The sequence below is a fragment of the Bombina bombina genome, chromosome 5, assembly GCF_027579735.1.
Source record: "Bombina bombina isolate aBomBom1 chromosome 5, aBomBom1.pri, whole genome shotgun sequence".
NCBI classification, from domain to species: domain Eukaryota; kingdom Metazoa; phylum Chordata; class Amphibia; order Anura; family Bombinatoridae; genus Bombina; species Bombina bombina.
Genome location: NC_069503.1, coordinates 91,046,513 through 91,069,786, shown reverse-complemented (window position 1 = coordinate 91,069,786; position 23,274 = coordinate 91,046,513). Strand labels below are relative to the sequence as shown.

At 37.9% G+C, this 23,274-nt stretch overlaps 1 protein-coding gene across 1 annotated transcript in view; it reads right to left on the bottom strand.

Annotated features, from left to right (window-relative positions):
• LOC128661347 (zinc finger protein 850-like) overlaps positions 1 to 23,274 on the bottom strand; it is a 396,731-nt gene that overhangs the window by 257,771 nt on the left and 115,686 nt on the right. Inside the window, exon 3 of the mRNA XM_053715611.1 lies at positions 9,253 to 9,266. Within this exon, the coding sequence (XP_053571586.1) occupies positions 9,253 to 9,266 (14 nt within the window). The remainder of the gene's footprint in view (positions 1 to 9,252; positions 9,267 to 23,274) is intronic.

Genomic DNA, 23,274 nt, shown 5'->3' with positions numbered 1-23,274 from the left:
ATAGTATGTTACGCTTTGGAACAGCAGGGTAAGCAGTTGTAAATTACAGAAGCTTGTCAAATATCTATCATAAGTATGTCTCTAGGGTAATCCTTAAAAAGATAACCATATTTTTAATGATACAATATGAACCAAATTCCTTGAAATAAATCAAATTATACAAAGAACAGGAATTTGGCAAAACAACAATTCAACGACAGGTATATGAGTCAGCCTATGTATTGTAGTAAATATTATGCATACCTCTAGAAATAAGTTCAAAATTCGGCGACTCATCCAGGCGGGCCAAGGCTCAAGGAGAAGGGGGGGGAAGGGGAGGAAAGGGATAAGGCTACATCTTAAAGTGGAGATGGGGAGGGGAAGGGGGAAGGAAGGGGGGCAGGGTCGGGAGGGGTAGGTTAGATAAGATAGGGGTAAGCTAAGACCAGTTACGCTTCTAATGGCAGAAAAGACACAATATGATACAATCTATTTACTTTGATTTGTCTTGATAAAGGAACCACGGTTCCCAGATAGCCCAATATAGGTCCTCTCTATCCATTCTCAAATTTTTCCATTTCAGCAAAATATTTAATGGTAGCAACTACATCTGTTATGTCTGGAGGTGACGTTTGTTTCCACGCTCTTGCTATGGTGAGTTTCATAGCGGCAAAGAAAAAGACAACCAGTTTAGATCTCAAAACAGGTGTAGCATTCGGGAAAATATGGAAGAGAGCTATCTCTGGTTTCGGTGGGATTGACAGGCCAATTTCTTTACTTAATTGGAACACTTTATTTCAGCATGATTCCAAAGCTGGGCAGCTCCACCAAACATGTAGGTCAGTTCCTCTTTCGCCACAGTTGTGCCAGCACATGGGAGAAGAGAGGTGGAACATCTGTGATAGTCCGACAGGCGTATAGTACCACCTGAGAAGGATTTTCATATGCGATTCAATGGAGTTTGCACAGTGTAATGTTTTCCTAGTCAGTGTGATAGCCCTGTGTAAATCTTTGTCAGTGATAGTCCTAGTCATATTCCCAAGCTTTAAGTTGCCAGATTCTATCAGAATTGGTAGATTTTTGGATCAGATTGTAGTGTGTAGATATTGTCTTAGGAAGTCTTGTTTTTGATTTCCATAATTTTTCCCATGCAGTATCATCTTTAGGGAAGCCCCACGATATTAAGAAGTTGTGTAGTCTAGTATATTCATACATAGTCCAGGGGGGCAGATTGTGTATTAAGGAGCTAATTTTCTGTGGAGGAATAAGTTCACCTGAGTAGTAAAGCTGAGCAACATTCTGTATAGTCCATGCTTTCCAATGTGAGGAATGCATATCTGGGAGAGTCGCCAACAAGCTGGGGATAGAATGTGCCGGAGATGGATGTGGTGCTATTTCGGTAAGGTGTCTAATGGTATGCCACAATTTTAAGTTATCTCTAATTATGGGGTTACCGATTCCTAAAGCAGCGACGCGATAGGATGGAATCCAAAGAAGATTCTCTAGCGTAATTCCATGGGGCAGTTCTGAGGACTCTGCATTTCTCCACCTCTGAGTTTCCCCTTTCTCTGCCCAGGCAGATATATGGGTTAGTCTAGCAGCCTCATAATAACCCTGTACATTGGGCATAGCAACACCGTCGTGCTCAAACTGTTTTTGTGGCTATACGGGGCCTAGAAGGTCCCCATACATATTTTAAACATAGTGATTGGAGTCGTATAGGAGCTTTGCAGGAACATTTAGGGGCAGACACCTAAAGTAATAGAGTATTTTGGGAAGGATAGTCATTTTAAGGGACGAAATGCGCCCTAACCATGAGACTTCTTTGAATGCCCAAGATTTAAGAAGTGTAGAGATCTCTTGTGTGATATTAGCATAGTTTTTGTGAACTACTAGTCTGAGATCAGGTCCCAATTGAATGTCTAAATGACGTATAGTGTCAAGTGACCATTGAAAGGAGTAAGTTGATCTCAGAAACTCCAATTCAAACATTGGGATGCAGATGGGCAATGCCTCTGTTTTTAAAAGATTGATTTTATTGTAGCTGTATTGTCCAAATTCTGCTATAATGTCAAATAAGATAGGTAGAGAACCCAATGGATTAGTCAAAAAAGAGCGTTATATCATTGGCGAAGAGAGCAATCTTCTCGTCTCCCATTCCCAACGGTACTCCTTGAATCATCGGAGATAGCCGTATGGATTGTGCCAGAGGTTCGATTGCTAAAACAAAGATAAGGGGTGACAGAGGGCACCCCTGTCTAGTGCCATTAGTGATAGGGAATTCCGAAGAGGAAAATCCCAGACCCTTAACAGCAGCTGAAGGATTCGTATATAGTGCCTTAATGGCTATGATAACCTCATATGGAAGGCCGAACTGTGACAGAACCTGCCACAAATATTCACATCTGACCCTGTCAAACACTTTCTCTGCGTCTAGTGACAGGGCCAGCATGGGACATCGGCGTCTAGCAGCCTCTGAAAAGACATTTAGTACTCTACGGGAATTGTCCGGTCCTTCTCTTCCAAATGTAAACCCTACCTGATCAGGGTGTATGAGTTTTGGAAGCAGTAGTTTAAGTCGATTAGCCCACAGTTTTGCGTATAGTTTAGCATCAGCATTTACTAGTGAAATCGGTCTGTAGTTATTGCATTGAGACAAGTCCTTACCATGCTTAGGAATAGGCAAAATAGTTGCCTGAAGGAATTCCTTCCTCCATACACCCGTTTCTCGTGCCTCTGCAAATACTTTTAGGAGGATATTGCTTATGTCTGTCTTAAAAAGCTTATAAAAGTCTGATGGAAAGCCGTCCGGGCCCGGTGCATTGGGTGTGTTTTATGGCCAAAAGGAGTTCAGCCAATGTAAATGGGACTTTTAGCGCATCTTTGTCTGCATCCGAAAGTAAAGGATGGTTTAGTTTATTCAGAAAATGTGTAATAGATTGGGCTGAAGCTTCCGTATGCGACGTAGAAGACTTAAGGTTATATAAACCGGCATAATATTCTGCAAACATTTCTCCTATGTCTCTTGGGGAATTAGCTACTTTTCGGTCATTCTTCAATACTAAGATTCTGGCCGCCGAAGTTCTGCCACGCAACTTTCGGGCCAACAAGGCAGATACCTTATTGTTGGGGGGCTTTTTTATTTTATTAGGGGGATTAGATTAGGTGTAATTAGTTTAAAAATCTTGTAATTATTTTATTATTTTCTGTAATTTAGTGAGTTTTTTTTTCCGTACTTTAGATAATTGTATTTAATTGTATTTAATTGTAGTTAATTTAGGGAATTAATTTAATTGTAGTGTAGTGTTAGATGTAATTGTAACTTAGGTTTTATTTTACAGGTAAATTTGTCTTTATTTTAACTAGGTAGCTATTAAATAGTTAATAACTATTTAATAACTATTCTATTAAGATAAAATAAATACAAAGTTGCCTGTAAAATAAAAATAAACCCTAAGCTAGATACAATGTAACTATTAGTTATATTGTAGCTAGCTTAGGGTTTATTTTAGAGGTAAGTATTTAGTTTTAAATAGGAATAATTTAGTTAATCGTAGTAATTTTATTTAGATTTATTTAAATTATATTTAAGTTGAGGGGTTAGGGTTAGACTTAGGTTTAGGGGTTAAGAACTTGGGGTTAAGAAGGGGTTAAGAAGATCATGTCCGACAGGCCTTTCATAAAAAGGCCCCATGGTTTGCGCTCCTTCCCATCCATTATGCTTCAATAACCTCATGTATGCCATATAAACCGGTATGTTAGCATGTTAATCCCTTAATGCCCAGTGACAGATTTACTACTGCTGAGGATATGTACATATCCTCAGCAGTAGAAAATTACTACTGGGAGCTGACTCACCAGATATGCTCAGCTAGCTCCCAGTTATATACTGCTGCTGTAATGCTGACTTACACTATGTGTTTAATCTCTTTGTAGGAGTTAGTTATATACAATCAGTGATACAATTATAAACTGATCTAATATATTATTTATATCCCTATATTTAATAACAGAGACAATTACAATTATATTCTAGGTAATCAATATCTTGGTAAATTTGTCACAATGTTAACTTCATTAAACAAGGACTCACAACAAGATAGCACAAAGCTAGATTGGACTAAAGGGACAGTAAACACATTGAGACTGTAATATAAACTGACCAATTATACCTAGGAAAACAACTTTACCGTATACTTTCATTGTCTAATAGTATTGTTATATCAGCTGTGTGCCGGGATATTATCTGTGTGTCACAAATGTACAGTGACTAATAATGCAATAAACACATAGAAATAACGTCACTGAATCACTATTTAATGTCTAATAGTATTGTTATATCAGCTGTGTGCCGGATATTATCTGTGTGTCACAAACGTACAGTGACTAATAATACAATAAACACATAGAAATAACTTCACTGACTCACTATTTAATGTCTAATAGTATTGTTATATCAGCTGTGTGCGGGGATATTATCTGTGTGTCACAAACGTACAGTGACTAATAATGCAATAAACACATAGAAATAACTTCACTGACTCACTATTTAATGTCTAATAGTATTGTTATATCAGCTGTGTGCCGGGATATTATCTGTGTGTCACAGACGTACAGTGACTAATAATGCAATAAACACATAGAAATAACGTCACTCACTATTTAATGTCTAATAGTATTGTTATATCAGCTGTGTGCTGGGATATTATCTGTGTGTCACAGACGTACAGTAACTAATAATGAAATAAACACATAGAAATAACTTCACTCACTCACTATTTAATGTCTAATAGTATTGTTATATCAGCTGTGTGCCAGGATATTATCTGTGTGTCACAAACGTACAGTGACTAATAATGAAATAAACACATAGAAATAACTTCACTGACTCACTATTTAATGTCTAATAGTATTGTTATATCAGCTGTGTGCCGGGATATTATCTGTGTGTCACAGACGTACAGTAACTAATAATGCAATAAACACATAGAAATAACGTCACTGACTCACTATTTAATGTCTAATAGTATTGTTATATCAGCTGTGTGCCGGGATATTATCTGTGTGTCACAAACGTACAGTTACTAATAATGCAATAAACACACAGAAATAACTTCACTGACTCACTATTTAATGTCTAATAGTATTGTTATATCAGCTGTGTGCCGGGATATTATCTGTGTGTCACAGACGTACAGTGACTAATAATGCAATAAACACACAGAAATAATTTCACTCACTCACTATTTAATGTCTAATAGTATTGTTATATCAGCTGTGTGCCGGGATATTATCTGTTGCTCAAACGTACAGTGACTAATAATGCAATAAACACACAGAAATAACTTCACTCACTCACTGTTTAATGTCTAATATTATTGTTATATCAGCTGTGTGCCGGGATATTATCTGTGTGTCACAAACGTACAATGACTAATAATGCAATAAACACATAGAAATAAATTCACTGACTGCCTATTTAATGTCTAAACGTATTGTTATATCAGCTGTGTGCCGGGATATTATCTGTGTGTCACAGACGTACAGTGACTAATAATGCAATAAACACATAGAAATAACGTCACTGACTCGCTATTTAATGTCTAAACGTATTGTTATATCAGCTGTGTGCCGGGATATTATCTGTGTGTCACAGACGTACAGTGACTAATAATGCAATAAACACATAGAAATAACGTCACTGACTCGCTATTTAATGTCTAAACGTATTGTTATATCAGCTGTGTGCCGGGATATTATCTGTGTGTCACAGACGTACAGTGACTAATAATGCAATAAACACATAGAAATAACGTCACTGGCTCGCTATTTAATGTCTAATAGTATTGTTATATCAGCTGTGTGCCAGGATATTATCTGTGTGTCACAGACATACAGTGACTAATAATGCAATAAACACATAGAAATAACTTCACTCACTCACTATTTAATGTCTAATAGTATTGTTATATCAGCTGTGTGCCGGGATATTATCTGTGTGTCACAAACGTACAGTGACTAATAATGCAATAAACACACAGAAATAACTTCACTCACTATTTAATGTCTAATAGTATTGTTATATCAGCTGTGTGCCGGGATATTATCTGTGTGTCACAGACATACAGTGACTAATAATGCAATAAACACATAGAAATAACTTCACTCACTCACTATTTAATGTCTAATAGTATTGTTATATCAGCTGTGTGCCGGGATATTATCTGTGTGTCACAAACGTACAGTGACTAATAATGCAATAAACACACAGAAATAACTTCACTCACTATTTAATGTCTAATAGTATTGTTATATCAGCTGTGTGCCGGGATATTATCTGTGTGTCACAGACGTACAGTGACTAATAATGCAATAAACACATAGAAATAACGTCACTGACTCGCTATTTAATGTCTAAACGTATTGTTATATCAGCTGTGTGCCGGGATATTATCTGTGTGTCACAAACGTACAGTGACTAATAATGCAATAAACACATAGAAATAACGTCACTGACTCACTATTTAATGTCTAATAGTATTGTTATATCAGCTGTGTGCCGGGATATTATCTGTGTGTCACAAACGTACAGTGACTAATAATGCAATAAACACATAGAAATAACTTCACTGACTCACTATTTAATGTCTAATAGTATTGTTATATCAGCTGTGTGCCGGGATATTATCTGTGTGTCACAGATGTACAGTGACTAATAATGCAATAAACACACAGAAATAACTTCACTGACTCACTATTTAATGTCTAATAGTATTGTTATATCAGCTGTGTGCCGGGATATTATCTGTGTGTCACAAACGTACAGTGACTAATAATGCAATAAACACATAGAAATAACGTCACTGACTCGCTATTTAATGTCTAATAGTATTGTTATATCAGCTGTGTGCCAGGATATTATCTGTGTGTCACAGACATACAGTGACTAATAATGCAATAAACACATAGAAATAACGTCACTGACTCGCTATTTAATGTCTAATAGTATTGTTATATCAGCTGTGTGCCAGGATATTATCTGTGTGTCACAGACGTACAGTGACTAATAATGCAATAAACACATAGAAATAAGTTCACTGACTCACTATTTAATGTCTAATAGTATTGTTATATCAGCTGTGTGCCGGGATATTATCTGTGTGTCACAAACGTACAGTGACTAATAATGCAATAAACACATAGAAATAACGTCACTGACTCACTATTTAATGTCTAATAGTATTGTTATATCAGCTGTGTGCAGGGATATTATCTGTGTGTCACAGACGTACAGTGACTAATAATGCAATAAACACACAGAAATAACTTCACTGACTCACTATTTAATGTCTAATAGTATTGTTATATCAGTTGTGTGCCGGGATATTATCTGTGTGTCACAAACGTACAGTGACTAATAATGCAATAAACACATAGAAATAACGTCACTGTCTCACTATTTAATGTCTAATAGTATTGTTATATCAGCTGTGTGCCGAGATATTATCTGTGTGTCACAAACGTACAATGACTAATAATGCAATAAACACATAGAAATAACTTCACTCACTCACTATTTAATGTCTAATAGTATTGTTATATCAGCTGTGTGCCGGGATATTATCTGTGTGTCACAAACGTACAGTGACTAATAATGCAATAAACACATAGAAATAACTTCACTGACTCACTATTTAATGTCTAATAGTATTGTTATATCAGCTGTGTGCCGGGATATTATCTGTGTATCACAGACGTAGAGTGACTAATAATGCAATAAACACATAGAAATAACTTCACTGACTCACTATTTAATGTCTAATAGTATTGTTATATCAGCTGTGTGCTGGGATATTATCTGTGTGTCACAGATGTACAGTGACTAATAATGCAATAAACACACAGAAATAACGTCACTGACTCACTATTTAATGTCTAATAGTATTGTTATATCAGCTGTGTGCCAGGATATTATCTGTGTGTCACAGATGTACAGTGACTAATAATGCAATAAACACATAGAAATAATGTCACTGACTCACTATTTAATGTTGAAGCCGTTTAATGTTTCTCCGCCCCCTGCAAGTGATCTGCTTGCTTGCGGTATGTCTGGGCGTCACTCCCTTTCGCTTCCAGTTGAATTATTGATCCGTATGCAGAAAGAGCGTTCCACTCGCTTGCGCTACTAGTCACTTCCGGTCATGGCGAGTTTCCTGTGTTGCTTTAGGTTTCCTCCGGCAGTTTCACGCCAACACTTCAGTGGTACAAAGGGTCCCCACTGTTATAGTGATTCCTCTATTCACTACATATAAACTGTAATAAACAAACAGCAGGGAACAGTCCTATGTATTAAGGCGACTTTATTAGAAAGATGCAGCATTATCGTGACCTCTTATTGTGACTTCATCAGAGACGTCTGACAAAGCACTTGATGAGTGAAACGCGTAAGATGGTCCTGATAATGCTGCTCTCTTTCTAATAAAGTAGTTGTAATCCATAAGGTTGTGTTCTGCAATTTGCATTATTTATTACATTTACCTTCATTATTTATTTTGCCCTATTTTCGTGTTATTTAAGACTGAAAATTGTGTATTTTTCAGTCCTGAAAACTAAAAGTGCACATAGCAGCATCACACATCTGTCCCTTATTGTCCTCAGCAGAAAAGATAAGTTTGCAAAGTGGGTAGAGGTTGATCATTGAAAACAAATGCAGCAAACACTGTATTCATTTGTTCTAGTAACATTCAGACTTCACTGATAAGTTTATCTATTAGAAAACTACAGAACATGATTTAATTTCCGACAAACAACACAAAACACTTTAGAATCACATTTGCAAAATGAGTTCTGTAAATTTGTATTTGATTAATATTTGTGTCTGTTATGTTAAAGAGACACTAAAGTCACAATGAGACTTTATGTTCCTTTAGACCATGTGATTTTAAGTGACTTTCCATTTTACTTCTATTATTAAAGGGACATAATACTCATATGCTAAATCATTTGAAACTGATGCAGTATAACTGTAAAAAGCTGACAGGAAAATATCACCTGAGCATCTCTATGTAAAAAGGAAGATATTTTACCTCACAATCTCCTCAGCAGCTGTGTAAAAAGTTATAATTCAGCTGCTCCCAGCTGTAGGTAAAAAAAGAAGAAGAAGAAATGAACAGCAGCCAATCGGCATCAGCAGTGCTGAGGTCATGAACTCTTTTACTGTAATCTTATGAGATTTCACTTAAAGTGAAGGTAAACTTTGGTGAATGAAAGCACATTTTTTAAAAATACTATTAAAAACAGGGGCACTTTCATTCATCAAAGTTTACAAAGCAGCCGTTTTGATTAAAAACTTACCTTTGTTTCTTTTCACAGCTACAGCAGCTTCCCCCTCCTGGAAATCTTCTCTTCACACGTCAGCAATGACTAATCCGGCTTCCTCCAATCACAGCTTTCCCCCTAGGGTGGTTATTGCCTGAGGCCATGCTGTGATTGGAGGAAGCCGGATTAGTCATTGCTGAGGTGTGAAGAGAGGATTTCCAGGAGGGGGAAGCTGCTGTAGCAGTGAAAAGAAAAAAGGTAAGTTTTTAATCAAAACGGTTGCTTTGTAATCTTTGATGAATGAAAGTGCCCCTGTTTTTAATAGTATTTTTTAAAAAACTTGCTTTTATTCACCAAAGTTTACCTTCACTTTAACTCTCATGAGATTTCATAGTTAACTTCCTTAAACTGAATAGGGAAATAATATTAGTGTACACGAATGCTCGCTCCTTTCGCTGTCCCGGGACAGACATACTGATTTGCTGCTTAGAAGTCCTTTACAATGGGATGTGGCTACTGAGGAACTTTTGAGGTAAAATAACTTTCTTTTTTACATAAAGATGTTCAGGTGATATTTTCTAGTCCGCTTTTTACAGACAGCTATGCTGCATCACTTCCAATTGTTTCAACATTTGGGTATCATGGCCCTTTAAATTGTGCTCAGTCTTTATATAGACGCTTTATAAAGCAGCTACTACTGAGCATGTGCAAGAGTTCACAATGTATATGGGTCTGTGACATGATTGGTGTATGACAGGGGCATATTTAGGTTTTGTGCTGCCCTAGGCACTCAAAATTCTGCTGCCCCCCCACCCCCCACCCCACCCCAGGTTTAAGGCCTTTTTTTAGACATAATATTTTTGGGGCAGGGTGTAAAAAAATTAAAAAAATTAAAAAAATGTCTTTTTAAGTAGATTTTCACCAGGTCTTGCATTCACTCTGGTCACACACACACACACACATATATATATAAAGACACTATTTTGCAAGTCAGATGATTAACGTGTTTATATCAGAAAAAATATCCTTCACTGTATGATAGTTTGTTAGTAGGTAGTTGTTTAACCTTAAGCATCTTCTTTGGTGACTGACAGTTATTTAAGCAAAATATCTGCTTGGATAAATATGTAATGAATATACAAACTCGCCTTTAAAAGTACTTAAAAAATACAACAGTAGTTATGATAGGTTTAGGAATTGTATCCTAGGGGATAAAGTCACATGATACAATCATAATAAAGTATATACTTGTATTGTTTCTAAATGTATTAAATGCATACAACATATTTTCAGTTGTGTTTTAAGTCACATAGTTGTATAGATTCAGCAATAAATACTTATTCTTTGCATGTATGACAGATAGCCAAACAGTAAATGTACAAGTATTTAGTGACTAATCCGTTTAAGTATTTTAATGCCTAATGAAGATGTATTGAAGGGAGAAAGGCATATGCTGTTTCACAGTGGTCACATTGTAGTGCACACTGCACTGTGTAGTCTGTGTGAGTCTCAATCACGCGGTGGAGCCAGGAAGAATACCGCATTCCCTCTCAGTCCAGGCCAGGCTGCGCAAGTGAGCTCCGCCTCCACTGTCACCACGACATGCGCATCCACATACAATCCCATAGGACAGCAATAGCTGGGCCAGCCATTTAAGTCATTTGTAATTGGTTGATTTAGCCACCCGGCCCTGAGTTCAGTAGAGTGGCCCTAGGGACTCAAAATTCTGCTGCCCCTTAAAAATCTGCCTCCCTAGGCACCGGCCTCGTTGGCCTATGCCTTAATACGCCCCTGGTGTATGAGTCCGTCACATGGCTGATGGATGTCACATGATTTAGGGGGCCGGCAAATAAAAATACATTTTGGAATCTACCTAAATTGATTGAATGTATTGAAAAATACTTTTCAGGATATAAATTGAACAAATCTAAATCAGAAATATTCTGGCTGAATAAAACCCATAACTCTGCAAAGAAAAGAAAAATACTCCTTTTAAAATAGTTTCCAAAGTGATTAAATATTTAGGAGTTAGAATTTCCAATAATCCTAATATCTGGATTGAGTTAAAGGGACAGTCTGCTCCAGAATTTTTATTGTTTAAAAAGAAAGATAATCCTTTTATTACCCATTCCCCAGTTTTGCATAACCAACACTGTGATATAATACACTTATTACCTCTGTGATTACCTTGTATCTAAGTATCAGGGATATTCTGCAGTTCTTAGCATTTCTATGTATATTGCTTTAAGTGCCTCATCAAGTACCTTCTTCAAGCGTATATAAGGTAGTTACCTTCACATACACTTTGCTTGGTTATTTTTTGCAACCTAACTGTGCAACATTGTTGCTCAGTCAGGAGTTCCTAGGTTAGGGTTGCCACCTGTCCCGGTCTCACTGGAACAGTCCGGTCTGGGACTGTATGTCCCGTGTCCCGGAACTAGCCTCCAATGTCCCGGCCTGCCCAGCTACAATCACTTGTGTAGCGGTGCTGTGGGGAGTAGTAAGGCTATTCTTTTACAGCAGGTAATTATTATTATGGTTACATTGTCTGTTTAAACAGGAGAAGGTTGCAGCACAGGATCATGGTTATTAATTGGTTAATTTGGATTGTGGTGTGAGATTATAGCAGGTGGATGTGAGAGTAAATATGTGTGTGTTGTGCATGTGTAGTAGGTATACACGCATCTTTGTTACACACGTACGCAGAGTGGTTCATAATCTAAGCTCCAGCTGCTCCAGGTCGCCACTCTGATTGGCTGGCCCAAGCACCCTGTTAGCTCCCATTGGTTGCTGTCCGCCCCCCACCTGCTCAGCTCACTGTTTACGTCACTGCCAGCTCTGCGGTGCGTTCTAAGTTTAGAGCTGCTCGCTCCATTCATGAATTTCGTGACGTCAGATGAGCCGAGGGCTGCAGCACTGTGCAGGGCATGGAGTTCGGTGAGTATAGCCCATCTGTGCTGCGATCTCCTTGGGGTGTAGGATGATGCTCAGAGATCAGAAATCCAATCCGTGTCTGTGTAAGACAAAACTTGCCTTAGCACGGGCTCAGCTGCTGCATTGTAGCACTCCTGCCAAGAACAGCGCGTTTCTTACTTATTTTATGTCACACCCTGTCAGGGACACAAGGGACTAGTACCCCTCTATATCATTCCCTCCTTGTCACTGACAGGAAGGGACTTGGACTTGAACCTCACAATATGACCCTCTGTCGTAGGAAGGGACTTGTATACTCCACTATATCACTCTCTGTCATAGGAAGGGATTAGTACCCCACTATATCACCCTCTGTCACTGACAGCAACATAATTGTACCCCACTATATATATATATATATATATAAAAATATTGATTTTATAATGAATTTGAGGCCACGCCCCAAGCCACGCCCTGGGACACACCCTCTCCACGCCCACTTAAAAAGTGTCCAGGAATTTTCTGGGCAAAATGTGGCAACCCTATCCTACTCCTCATCCTCCTTTATTCCTGTATTTGCTTATTGGCAATATTCTCCAGTTCCAGTAAAGGATTCTCATATTTGCAACTTGCTGCAACATTTGTATCAAGTCTTGTAGGACTTCAGCTCACTTCCAGGGTGGATCATGTAATTGCTATCAGCTGTGTTTTGCCTGCACATCACACTATCCTGTAGCAGTGACTCTGACTGCTGATCTCTCCCTGCAGGCTTAGGTTATGCTGTGAATCTAAAGGACACTAGCAGCATAAGGATTACTCAGGTACCTTTTCAGCAACTTCTTCACCAAATAAACCAGCTTGTCTCTGTGTATTCTAAGTCATTTAAATGACCTCCTACACCTGCAACAGGTATTGCTCATCTTATAAAACAACAAAGGATTGTTTGTATTGCACATAAAGTAGACTGTGAAGAACTTGGTTAAAAACATCAACGCGTTTCAGCTGTAGGTAGCTGTTTTCAAGATGAAATTCTTTCAGTCTAATCCAGCTTTTATACAGGTGTCTCCATCTCCCCTTTGATTTGATTGGTTTATCAGTTGCCTGGAAACATTTAGTTACTTTATGTTGCGAGAACATCTCAAAGTTCAGTTAACAATAACTTGGTTAAAAAAACTGTGAATAATAACAACCCTCTGTTAACCTATATTTCATAATTCAATTCTAAATTATATATATATATACTTGGTAGTACCATCCCTCTGTTTACATACATTAAATAGTTCGAATCAGGGATTATACAGAAAGTAATTTAAAAGGTATGTAGATTTTGGTTATGTGATAGGTGTCAGAATTTACAGAAGGAGCGGATAGAAAAATGACTAGAAACCATCCAGAGATACTTACGCCTAGATTTAGAGTTTTGCGGTAGCCGTCAAAACCAGCGTTAGGGGGTCCTAACGATGGTTTTTACCGCCCGCTGGTATTTGGAGTCAGTCATTAAAGGGTCTAACGCTCACTTTGCAGCCGTGACTTTTCCATACCGCAGATCCCCCTACGCCAATTGCGTATCCTTTCTTTTCAATGGGATCTTTCTAATGCTGGTATTTAGAGTCTTGGCTGAAGTGAGCGTTAGAACTCTAACGACAAAACTCCAGCCGCAGAAAAAAAACAGGAGTTAAGAGCTTTTTGGGCTAACGCCGGTTCATAAAGCTCTTAATTACTGTGCTCTAAAGTACACTAACACCCATAAACTACCTATGTACCCCTAAACCGAGGTCCCCCCACATCGCACACCGCCGCCACCTACGTTATACTTATGTACCCCTAATCTGCTGCCCCTAACACCGCCGACGCCTATATTATATTTATTAACCCCTAATCTGCCCCCCACAACGTCGCCGCCAGCTACCTACAATAATTAACCCCTAATCTGCCGACCGGACCTCACCGCTACTATAATAAAGTTATTAACCCCTAATCTGCCTCACTCCCGCCTCAATAACCCTATAAGAAATAGTATTAACCCCTAATCTGCCCTCCCTAACATCGCCGACACCTAACTTCAATTATTAACCCCTAATCTGCCGACCGGACCTCACCGCTACTCTAATAAATGTATTAACCCCTAAAGCTAAGTCTAACCCTAACACTAACACCCCCCTAAGTTAAATATAATTTTATTCTAACGAAATAAATTAAATCTTATTAAATAAATTATTCCTATTTAAAGCTAAATACTTACCTGTAAAATAAACCCTAATATAGCTACAATATAACGAATAATTATATTGTAGCTATTTTAGGATTAATATTTATTTTACAGGCAACTTTGTATTTATTTTAACCAGGTACAATAGCTATTAAATAGTTAAGAACTATTTAATAGCTACCTAGTTAAAATAATTACAAAATGACCTGTAAAATAAATCCTAACCTAAGTTACAATTAAACCTAACACTACACTATCAATAAATTAATTAAATAAAATACCTACAATTATCTACAATTAAACCTAACACTACACTATCAATAAATTAATTAAATAAAATACCTACAAATAAATACAATTAAATAAACTAACTAAAGTACAAAAAATAAAAAAGAACTAAGTTACAAAAAATAAAAAAATATTTACAAACATTAGAAAAATATTACAACAATTTTAAACTAATTACACCTACTCTAAATCCCCTAATAAAATAACAAAGCCCCCCAAAATAAAAAAATGCCTTACCCTATTCTAAAATTAAAATAGAAAAGCTCTTTTACCTTACCAGCCCTTAAAAGGGCCATTTGCGGGGCATGCCCCAAAGAATTCAGCTCTTTTGCCTGGGAAAAAAAACATACAATACCCCCCCCCAACATTTACAACCCACCACCCACATACCCCTAATCTAACCCAAACCCCCCTTAAATAAACCTAACACTAAGCCCCTGAAGATCTTCCTACCTTATCTTCACCACACCGGGTATCACCGATACGTCCTGGCTCCGATGTCTTGATCCAAGCCCAAGCGGGGGGCTGAAGACATCCATCCTCCGGCTGAAGTCTTGATCCAAGCGGCGGCTGAAGAAGTCCATCTTCGGGCAGAAGTCTTCATCCTATCCGGGCAGAAGAGGACATCCGGACCGGTAGACATCTTCATCCAGGCGGCATCTTCTATGTTCTTCCATCCGATGACGAGCGGCTCATCTTGAAGACCTCCAGCGCGGATCCATCCTCTTCTTCCGACGACTAGACGACGAATGAAGGTTCCTTTAAGGGACGTCATCCAAGATGGCGTCCCTCGAATTCCGATTGGCTGATAGGATTCTATCAGCCAATCGGAATTAAGGTAGGAAAATTCTGATTGGCTGATGGAATCAGCCAATCAGATTCAAGTTCAATCCGATTGGCTGATCCAATCAGCCAATCAGATTGAGCTCGCATTCTATTGGCTGTTCCGATCAGCCAATAGAATGTGAGCTCAATCTGATTGGCTGATCCAATCAGCCAATCGGATTGAACTTGAATCTGATTGGCTGATTCCATCAGCCAATCAGAATTTTCCTACCTTAATTCCGATTGGCTGATAGAATCCTATCAGCCAATCGGAATTCGAGGGACGCCATCTTGGATGACGTCCCTTAAAGGAGCCTTCATTCGTCGTCTAGTCGTCGGAAGAAGAGGATGGATCCGCGCTGGAGGTCTTCAAGATGAGCCGCTCGTCATCGGATGGAAGAACATAGAAGATGCCGCCTGGATGAAGATGTTTGCCGGTCCAGATGTCCTCTTCTGCCCGGATAGGATGAAGACTTCTGCCCGAAGATGGACTTCTTCAGCTGCCGCTTGGATCAAGACTTCAGCCGGAGGATGGATGTCTTCAGCCCCCCGCTTGGGCTTGGATCAAGACATCGGAGCCAGGACGTATCGGTGACACCCGGTATGGTGAAGATAAGGTAGGAAGATCTTCAGGGGCTTAGTGTTAGGTTTATTTAAGGGGGGTTTGGGCTAGATTAGGGGTATGTGGGTGGTGGGTTGTAATGTTGGGGGGGTATTGTATGTTTTTTTTTCCCAGGCAAAAGAGCTGAATTCTTTGGGGCATGCCCCGCAAATGGCCCTTTTAAGGGCTGGTAAGGTAAAAGAGCTTTTCTATTTTAATTTTAGAATAGGGTAGGACATTTTTTTATTTTGGGGGGCTTTGTTATTTTATTAGGGGGCTTAGAGTAGGTGTAATTAGTTTAAAATTGTTGTAATATTTTTCTAATGTTTGTAAATATTTTTTTATTTTTTGTAACTTAGTTCTTTTTTATTTTTTGTACTTTAGTTAGTTTATTTAATTGTATTTATTTGTAGGTATTTTATTTAATTCATTTATTGATAGTGTAGTGTTAGGTTTAATTGTAGATAATTGTAGGTATTTTATTTAAGTAATTTATTGATAGTGTAGTGTTAGGTTTAATTGTAACTTAGGTTAGGATTTATTTTACAGGTAATTTTGTAATTATTTTAACTAGGTAGCTATTAAATAGTTATTAACTATTTAATAGCTATTGTACCTGGTTAAAATAAATACAAAGTTGCCTGTAAAATAAATATTAATCCTAAAATAGCTACAATATAATTATTCGTTATATTGTAGCTATATTAGGGTTTATTTTACAGGTAAGTATTTATCTTTAAATAGGAATAATTTTTTTTTTTTTTTTTTAAAACAATTTTTATTTGAGGATTGAAATTAGGCATACAAGTAATATGAAGCGATATAACATAACAGCGATGGAAAACAAATATCATATTGATGACATTTTGACACATAGTATGTTCCTAAAAGTAAAAGTAACAAGTATAGTAGATAAATGAAATGCCTACTGTTCTTTACCCTCCTGAGTGGCACATGAGGTCACTTTTGGACCCTATAAATATATATTAAAATTATAGGAGGCTTTTACCAACAAAAAGACCACTTGTGGGTCTTAAATAATATCCTCATTTTATATCTTGAACAAAAGCTGTAATAACAAAGTGCTTATACATTAGTAACAACTTAAGATATTTCACATTACAGTTATGTGGAGTCGTATATTATATATAGAAAAATCAAGAACTTTGCCATATATATCTAGGACATTTCAATGTGGGAGAAAGTACAAAGAAGGGTATGATTCACAGCCCAGGATATTTAAAGAGCTGAATGGGGGCCTAATGTAGCTTAGAAATAACTCAGAGGACCTGTTTTTAAGATATAAGGGTAACAAAGCAGATTTAGAGTGTGACCTCTTTGTAGTTACCTGACAAATGCTATATAGCACTAGGGGAGAATGTTGAGTGCCTATGAATTTGCTCTCATATATATCTGACCACCTTAAGAATGAGATATAACATGGTATACAAGCTCAAGCACTCCTCCAATGCAGCAGGTATGAAATAAGCTGTATAAAAATTAGTAAACTCAGCAATAGAACTAAACAAGCAATTATGTATATTCCAATTAGTAAAATGTGATAGTTAAGGAGGTGAAGCTCCATAGAGTGGAATATGCAATTACCCTGCTCTAATTTTATCAAGGAACAGTAGTTCCCACACATGTCCAAATGCAGCATTTCTATGTAACAGCTGGGGTCTCATAACTAGTTAACAGGGGGGTCTAAGAGCACTAAAGCTAATATGTGAGCCCAAAAGATAGGTAGTGATACTGAAAAGGCTACTTATATGGGTTTAACAGCACGCTGACACATGACCTCTACAAACCATGTTGGCAAGCTCTCCGCCTACTCCTGAGCACCAAGGTAGGCTAGTGTGTCACAGAAGGTTATGCAGACATATCACTAATTAGAGAAACATATATACTGCAGTATCTAAACAGTTAATGTCCCCCATGCCTCAGGCTTTAGTGCCGTCATTAGGGTTCAAATATATTATACATATCGGCAAAGTAAAGAGTCCCCACAGTGGAAATAATTGTGTAAGAGATCAGTCTCACTGTTTATCTGTAAACAGCCTGAAAGATATTGTAATATATTACTATTGTAAGAGCGGAATCTCCTACAATATATGTAAAGTTAGTTCAGCCGACTCCAGCTTTGTCTTCTCTAACAACATACCCATGCTCCATCCGTGGTGGCAGATGAAACATCACGAGCTGCTGCTTATCCGGGCTCTGCTTGGAGATCAAGTCCAGATCTATCACGGAAGCTGGAACGGCTCTGATTGGGCTGTTGGAGGCTCCAGATCTTATGTGCTTGAGCATCGATACCTTTCCGGAGATTATGTCAGACGCTCCGGTTAAGGCTGTGGGTCTGAGCTTGGCGGTTCCCTGTATCAGCACAGTGTGGGCTACAGGGGGGTTTCTGTCTTCCTCTGACCAAGGTACGTTGTGCGTTGTCTCATACTTCATAGACCGGTCACTTGTTCCATCGCACCACAATGAGAGTTTCTCTTGGGCGGCAGACTCTGTGTCTTTCAAACGCAGCAATCCTTGTCTCAGCAAGGCGGGCGGGTGCCCAATTAGAGGTCTCTTCCCCTTGGTAGCTGTATCGCTAACGGAACCCTCTCTGGCAATCAGATCTCCCATTCTCTCACGTCGTTCATCATCCACTGTCAGGCAAGTGTAAGCAGGTTGAGAGGTGTTAGAGGTACGGGATATTTGCTCTAACTGCTCATTAGAGGAGCTTGTTAACCTCTCAGTCTCCCTTGTGTTCTGCAGGGATCTAGGAGTAGAAGCTTGTGGGATATTTAGTAGGTCACACAGTTTCTGCTCAAGTTGTACAAAATGATCTTCTATGAGTCGTAAGATTGCTGACTCCCATCTGTCCAGGGCTTCCATCCTGTGAAAGTTGAATCACGGATGTCTAGGCAAGGACTGCGCTCTTACTGCGCAGCTAGTTGTGGGGACAGAGTTGAGGCCTCAATTATAGGGAAAGACCTCAGGATAAATAGTCCGGTACTGTTAGAAATGGGGCCAGCGTTAAATATCTGGCTTAATAACCCAGAATCAAGAACTCCTGGGGGGGGTTAATAATGCGGGCAGCCCCAACAGCACAGAGGATCAGGCATTCGGTATGGGCCTCGTGGCTGCCTCCGTGTAGTTGAGCTGAAGAACATAGGCAGGTCTAGTTTGATGTTATGAACCCCTAGACTTCTCTAGAGTTTCTCTAGGCTGGACACCTTGGAACAGTAGGGAATACTGTGTTAGATTCAGTAAAAAAACCTTTTGCAATCAAATAAAGTCCAAGAGCTCTCCACAGACACGTCTTGTTGCAGCAGCTACAGGCTCCGCCCCCCTAAATAGGAATAATTTATTTAATAAGAATTATTTTATTTCGTTAGAATAAAATTATATTTAACTTAGGGGGGTGTTAGTGTTAGGGTTAGACTTAGCTTTAGGGGTTAATACATTTATTATAGTAGCGGTGAGGTCCGGTCGGCAGATTAGGGGTTAATAATTGAAGTTAGGTGTCGGCGATGTTAGGGAGGGCAGATTAGGGGTTAATACTATTTCTTATAGGGTTATTGAGGCGGGAGTGAGGCGGATTAGGGGTTAATAACTTTATTATAGTAGCGGTGAGGTCCGGTCGGCAGATTAGGGGTTAATTATTGTAGGTATCTGGCGGCGACGTTATGGGGGGCAGATTAGGGGTTAATAAATATAATATAGAGGTCGGCGGTGTTAGGGGCAGCAGATTAGGGGTACATAGGGATAACGTAGGTTGCGGCGGTGTACGGAGCGGCAGATTAGGGGTTAAAAAAAATATGCAGGGGTCAGCGATAGCAGGGGCGGCAGATTAGGGGTAAATAAGTGTAAGGTTAGGGGTGTTTAGACTCGGGGTACATGTTAGGGTGTTAGGTGCAGACATAGGAAGAGTTTCCCCATAGGAAACAATGGGGCCGCGTTAGGAGCTGAACGCTGCTTTTTTGCAGGTGTTAGGTTTTTTTTCAGCTCAAACTGTCCCATTGTTTCCTATGGGGGAATTGTGCATGAGCACGTTTTTGAAGCTGGCTGCGTCCGTAAGCACCGCTGGTATTTAGAGTTGCAGTGGCGGTAAATTATGCTCTACGCTCCTTTTTTGGAGCCTAACGCAGCCATTCTGTGAACTCTAAATACCAGCGGTATTTAAAAGGTGCGGCCAAAAAAAAGCACGAGTAGCTAACGCACCCCTTCTAACGCAAAACTCCAAATCTAAGCCTAAGTTATTAAACGGCCAGGTCAAAAAGTAGATCCTATTTTCAGGTGTATAAACCTATATCCAGGACCGGATTTACATCTCAGGTGCCTGGAGGCAAATTAAAAACCCGATGGGTGGGGGAAGTATTGGCCACCTCTTCGACTAAAAGGAGCTGTGGGGTTGCAATTTTATTACATAAAAAATTAGATTATCAAGTATTAAAAGTGGAGCGTGATCTGAATAGTAGGTATATATTTGTTCACTTAATAATTGGTGGCACACAATATGTGATAGGTAATATATATGGGCAAAATTTATTTTCTCCACAGTTTTGGGACACAATAAAAAGTAAGTTATATTCAATTGCTAATGAAAAATTAATTCTTGCTGGCAATTTCAACATGACACTATTCCCTAAGTTAGACAGATCTTCAATTAAAGAGAAGGTCAAGAATGAAAAAATTGGCCAGTATTTTAAAAAAATTTGTACTGTCTTAAAACTCAATGATATCTGGAGAATTAAAAATCCAGAGAGCTATGAATATACAGTACATGTGTGTTCAAGACCCATCGGTCATTCTCCAGAATTGATTATATTCTTGTTTCAGAGCATCTTATTTTATTAGATTCGGAACCTAAAATTCATGATATATTGGTCTCGGATCACGCAATAATTTCCATCAAATTTCAAGTGATAAAAGCTGAAAATTGCGTAAATATTTTTTTCACGTTTCTACGCTTTATGTTAGAGAATACTAAATTTAATACTTGGTTGTCTGGTCAATAGAAAGATTTCCATCATTATAACAGAGGGTATTATGATAAAATTGAAGTATATTGGGAAACAGCAAAAGCGGTTCTGAGGGGAAAGATAAAAGCATATATGTGTAATTGGAAAAAAAAACGGCAAGCTATGGAATTACAACTATCTAATCAGCTCAGGAATGCATTAATACGATATAGATTGGAGAACTCTAAGTTTAATTGGGATAAATATTGTCATGTTAGAACCGAAAGGGAGTTATTTTTAAAGCAAAAGTGTTTGGAGGAAGATACGAAAATCAACAATCGATATAAGGGATATAATGGTTGCTCAGCTAAATATTTAGCAAAAATATCTAAGAATAGGGAGAGTAAAAATTATATAGCAGCAATTAAGGATGGGGGCCATAGATATACTGATAACAAAAATATCAGGGAGGTATTTTTTAAATTTTTTCAAAATTTATATAAAAAAGTTGATGAAGATCTATTGAATAGAACAAACTTCTGGTCCAAAATTTCTCCTCCCAAGGTTTCAGAAAATGATCTTGAATTGATCAATAAATCATTCTCAGTAGATGAGATATGTGAGGCTATCGGGGATCCAAACTGAATAAGGCGGCTGGCCCAGATTGGCTCCCTGCAAAATTTTAGTAGAAGATATTAAGTATACACTTACTAAACTGTTCAATTCGTATTATATTACTAATATGCCAATATCAAGTTACTTTTCCGCAGCTAATATTACTCTTATTCATAAAAAAGGTAAGGATGCCGAACAGCCAGCTTCCTACAGGCCAATCTCTGTTTTAAACGCCGATTTATAAAATCCTCACGTCTATCCTAGCGAACAGGTTAAACAAATTTCTGTATAAAATAATACATCCTGATCAAACGGGTTTTATACAGGGAATAAATATGTCTCTAAACTTGTGTAAAGTGGAAGTCATTTTGGATTATTTTTGGAATACAAATCCTCAACAATTACAAAAAATCCAATAAAAAGATGTTCGACACAGATCTGGCTCTGCTGTCGTTAGACGCAGAGAAAGCTTTTGACTCCATTTCTTGGAATCACCTGCTAGATTAATTATCTTAGTTTGGATTTATTGGCAGTTTTGTAGGTTTTATCTGGAAATTATATACAAATCCCTATTCCTACTTATTGATTAATGGTAACCCCTCAGCTAGAATTTTACTAGGTCATGGGACTCATCAAGGATGTCCCCTCTCCCCGTTATTGTTCAATATATCTATAGAATCCCTTGCTACATGGCTCCGGTCTGAATTGATAGAGTTGAAATTTGGTACTGAGATTAAAATATTATTGTATGCTGACGAGTTACTGGTTTTCTTGGAAAACTCAAAAAAAATCTATGCCTTTATTATTAGACATGCTCACTATCTTTAGCTCGATTTCAGGCTATAAAATTAATCTGGGAAAAAGCGAATTTATGTGGATCAATAAGAAATCAGATTAGAGATGTGCATCATCCTTTTAAAACAACAGATTATATAAAATATCTGGGGATACAACTTCATAAAAATCTGAAATTTTGGTATGAGATTAATCTTTCCCAGGTCTTTAGTAAATCTATTTTAGATCTTAAAACCTGGATGGATCTTCCCATTTCCTTGACAGCCAGAATCACCTTGATTAAAACAATCATATTTCCACAAATTTTGTATCTGTTACAGAATTTACCACTTTTTATTTTTAAACAGCAAATAAATAAATTTCATTCAATTTGTTCACAATTTTTATGGAAAAAGCAAAAAGCATATCAATAGTAAAACTCACTAAAAAAAAGAGAATGCTGGGCTGGCATTTCCAGATATTAAACTGTACAATTTTGTAACGTTAGCCAGGACCGCTAAGGACTGGCTAATGAATCTTAATAAATTCACCTCTAATGAACTCGAAACAGAAATAATCTCACCATTTTCTCTTAAGGCGATCCTGCATTGTTCAATAAGGAATCTCCCTAGTACTTTAACAAATCTAATAACCTTTAAGAATGTTATCATTGTATGGCAGAAGATTTGCTCCAATCTGGGAATAGACTTAATTATAAAGTGCTTTTTTATTGAAAATTTTTGCATTATACATACGTAAAACAGAAAAAAAAAAAGGTACTTTGATCATTACATTCTCAT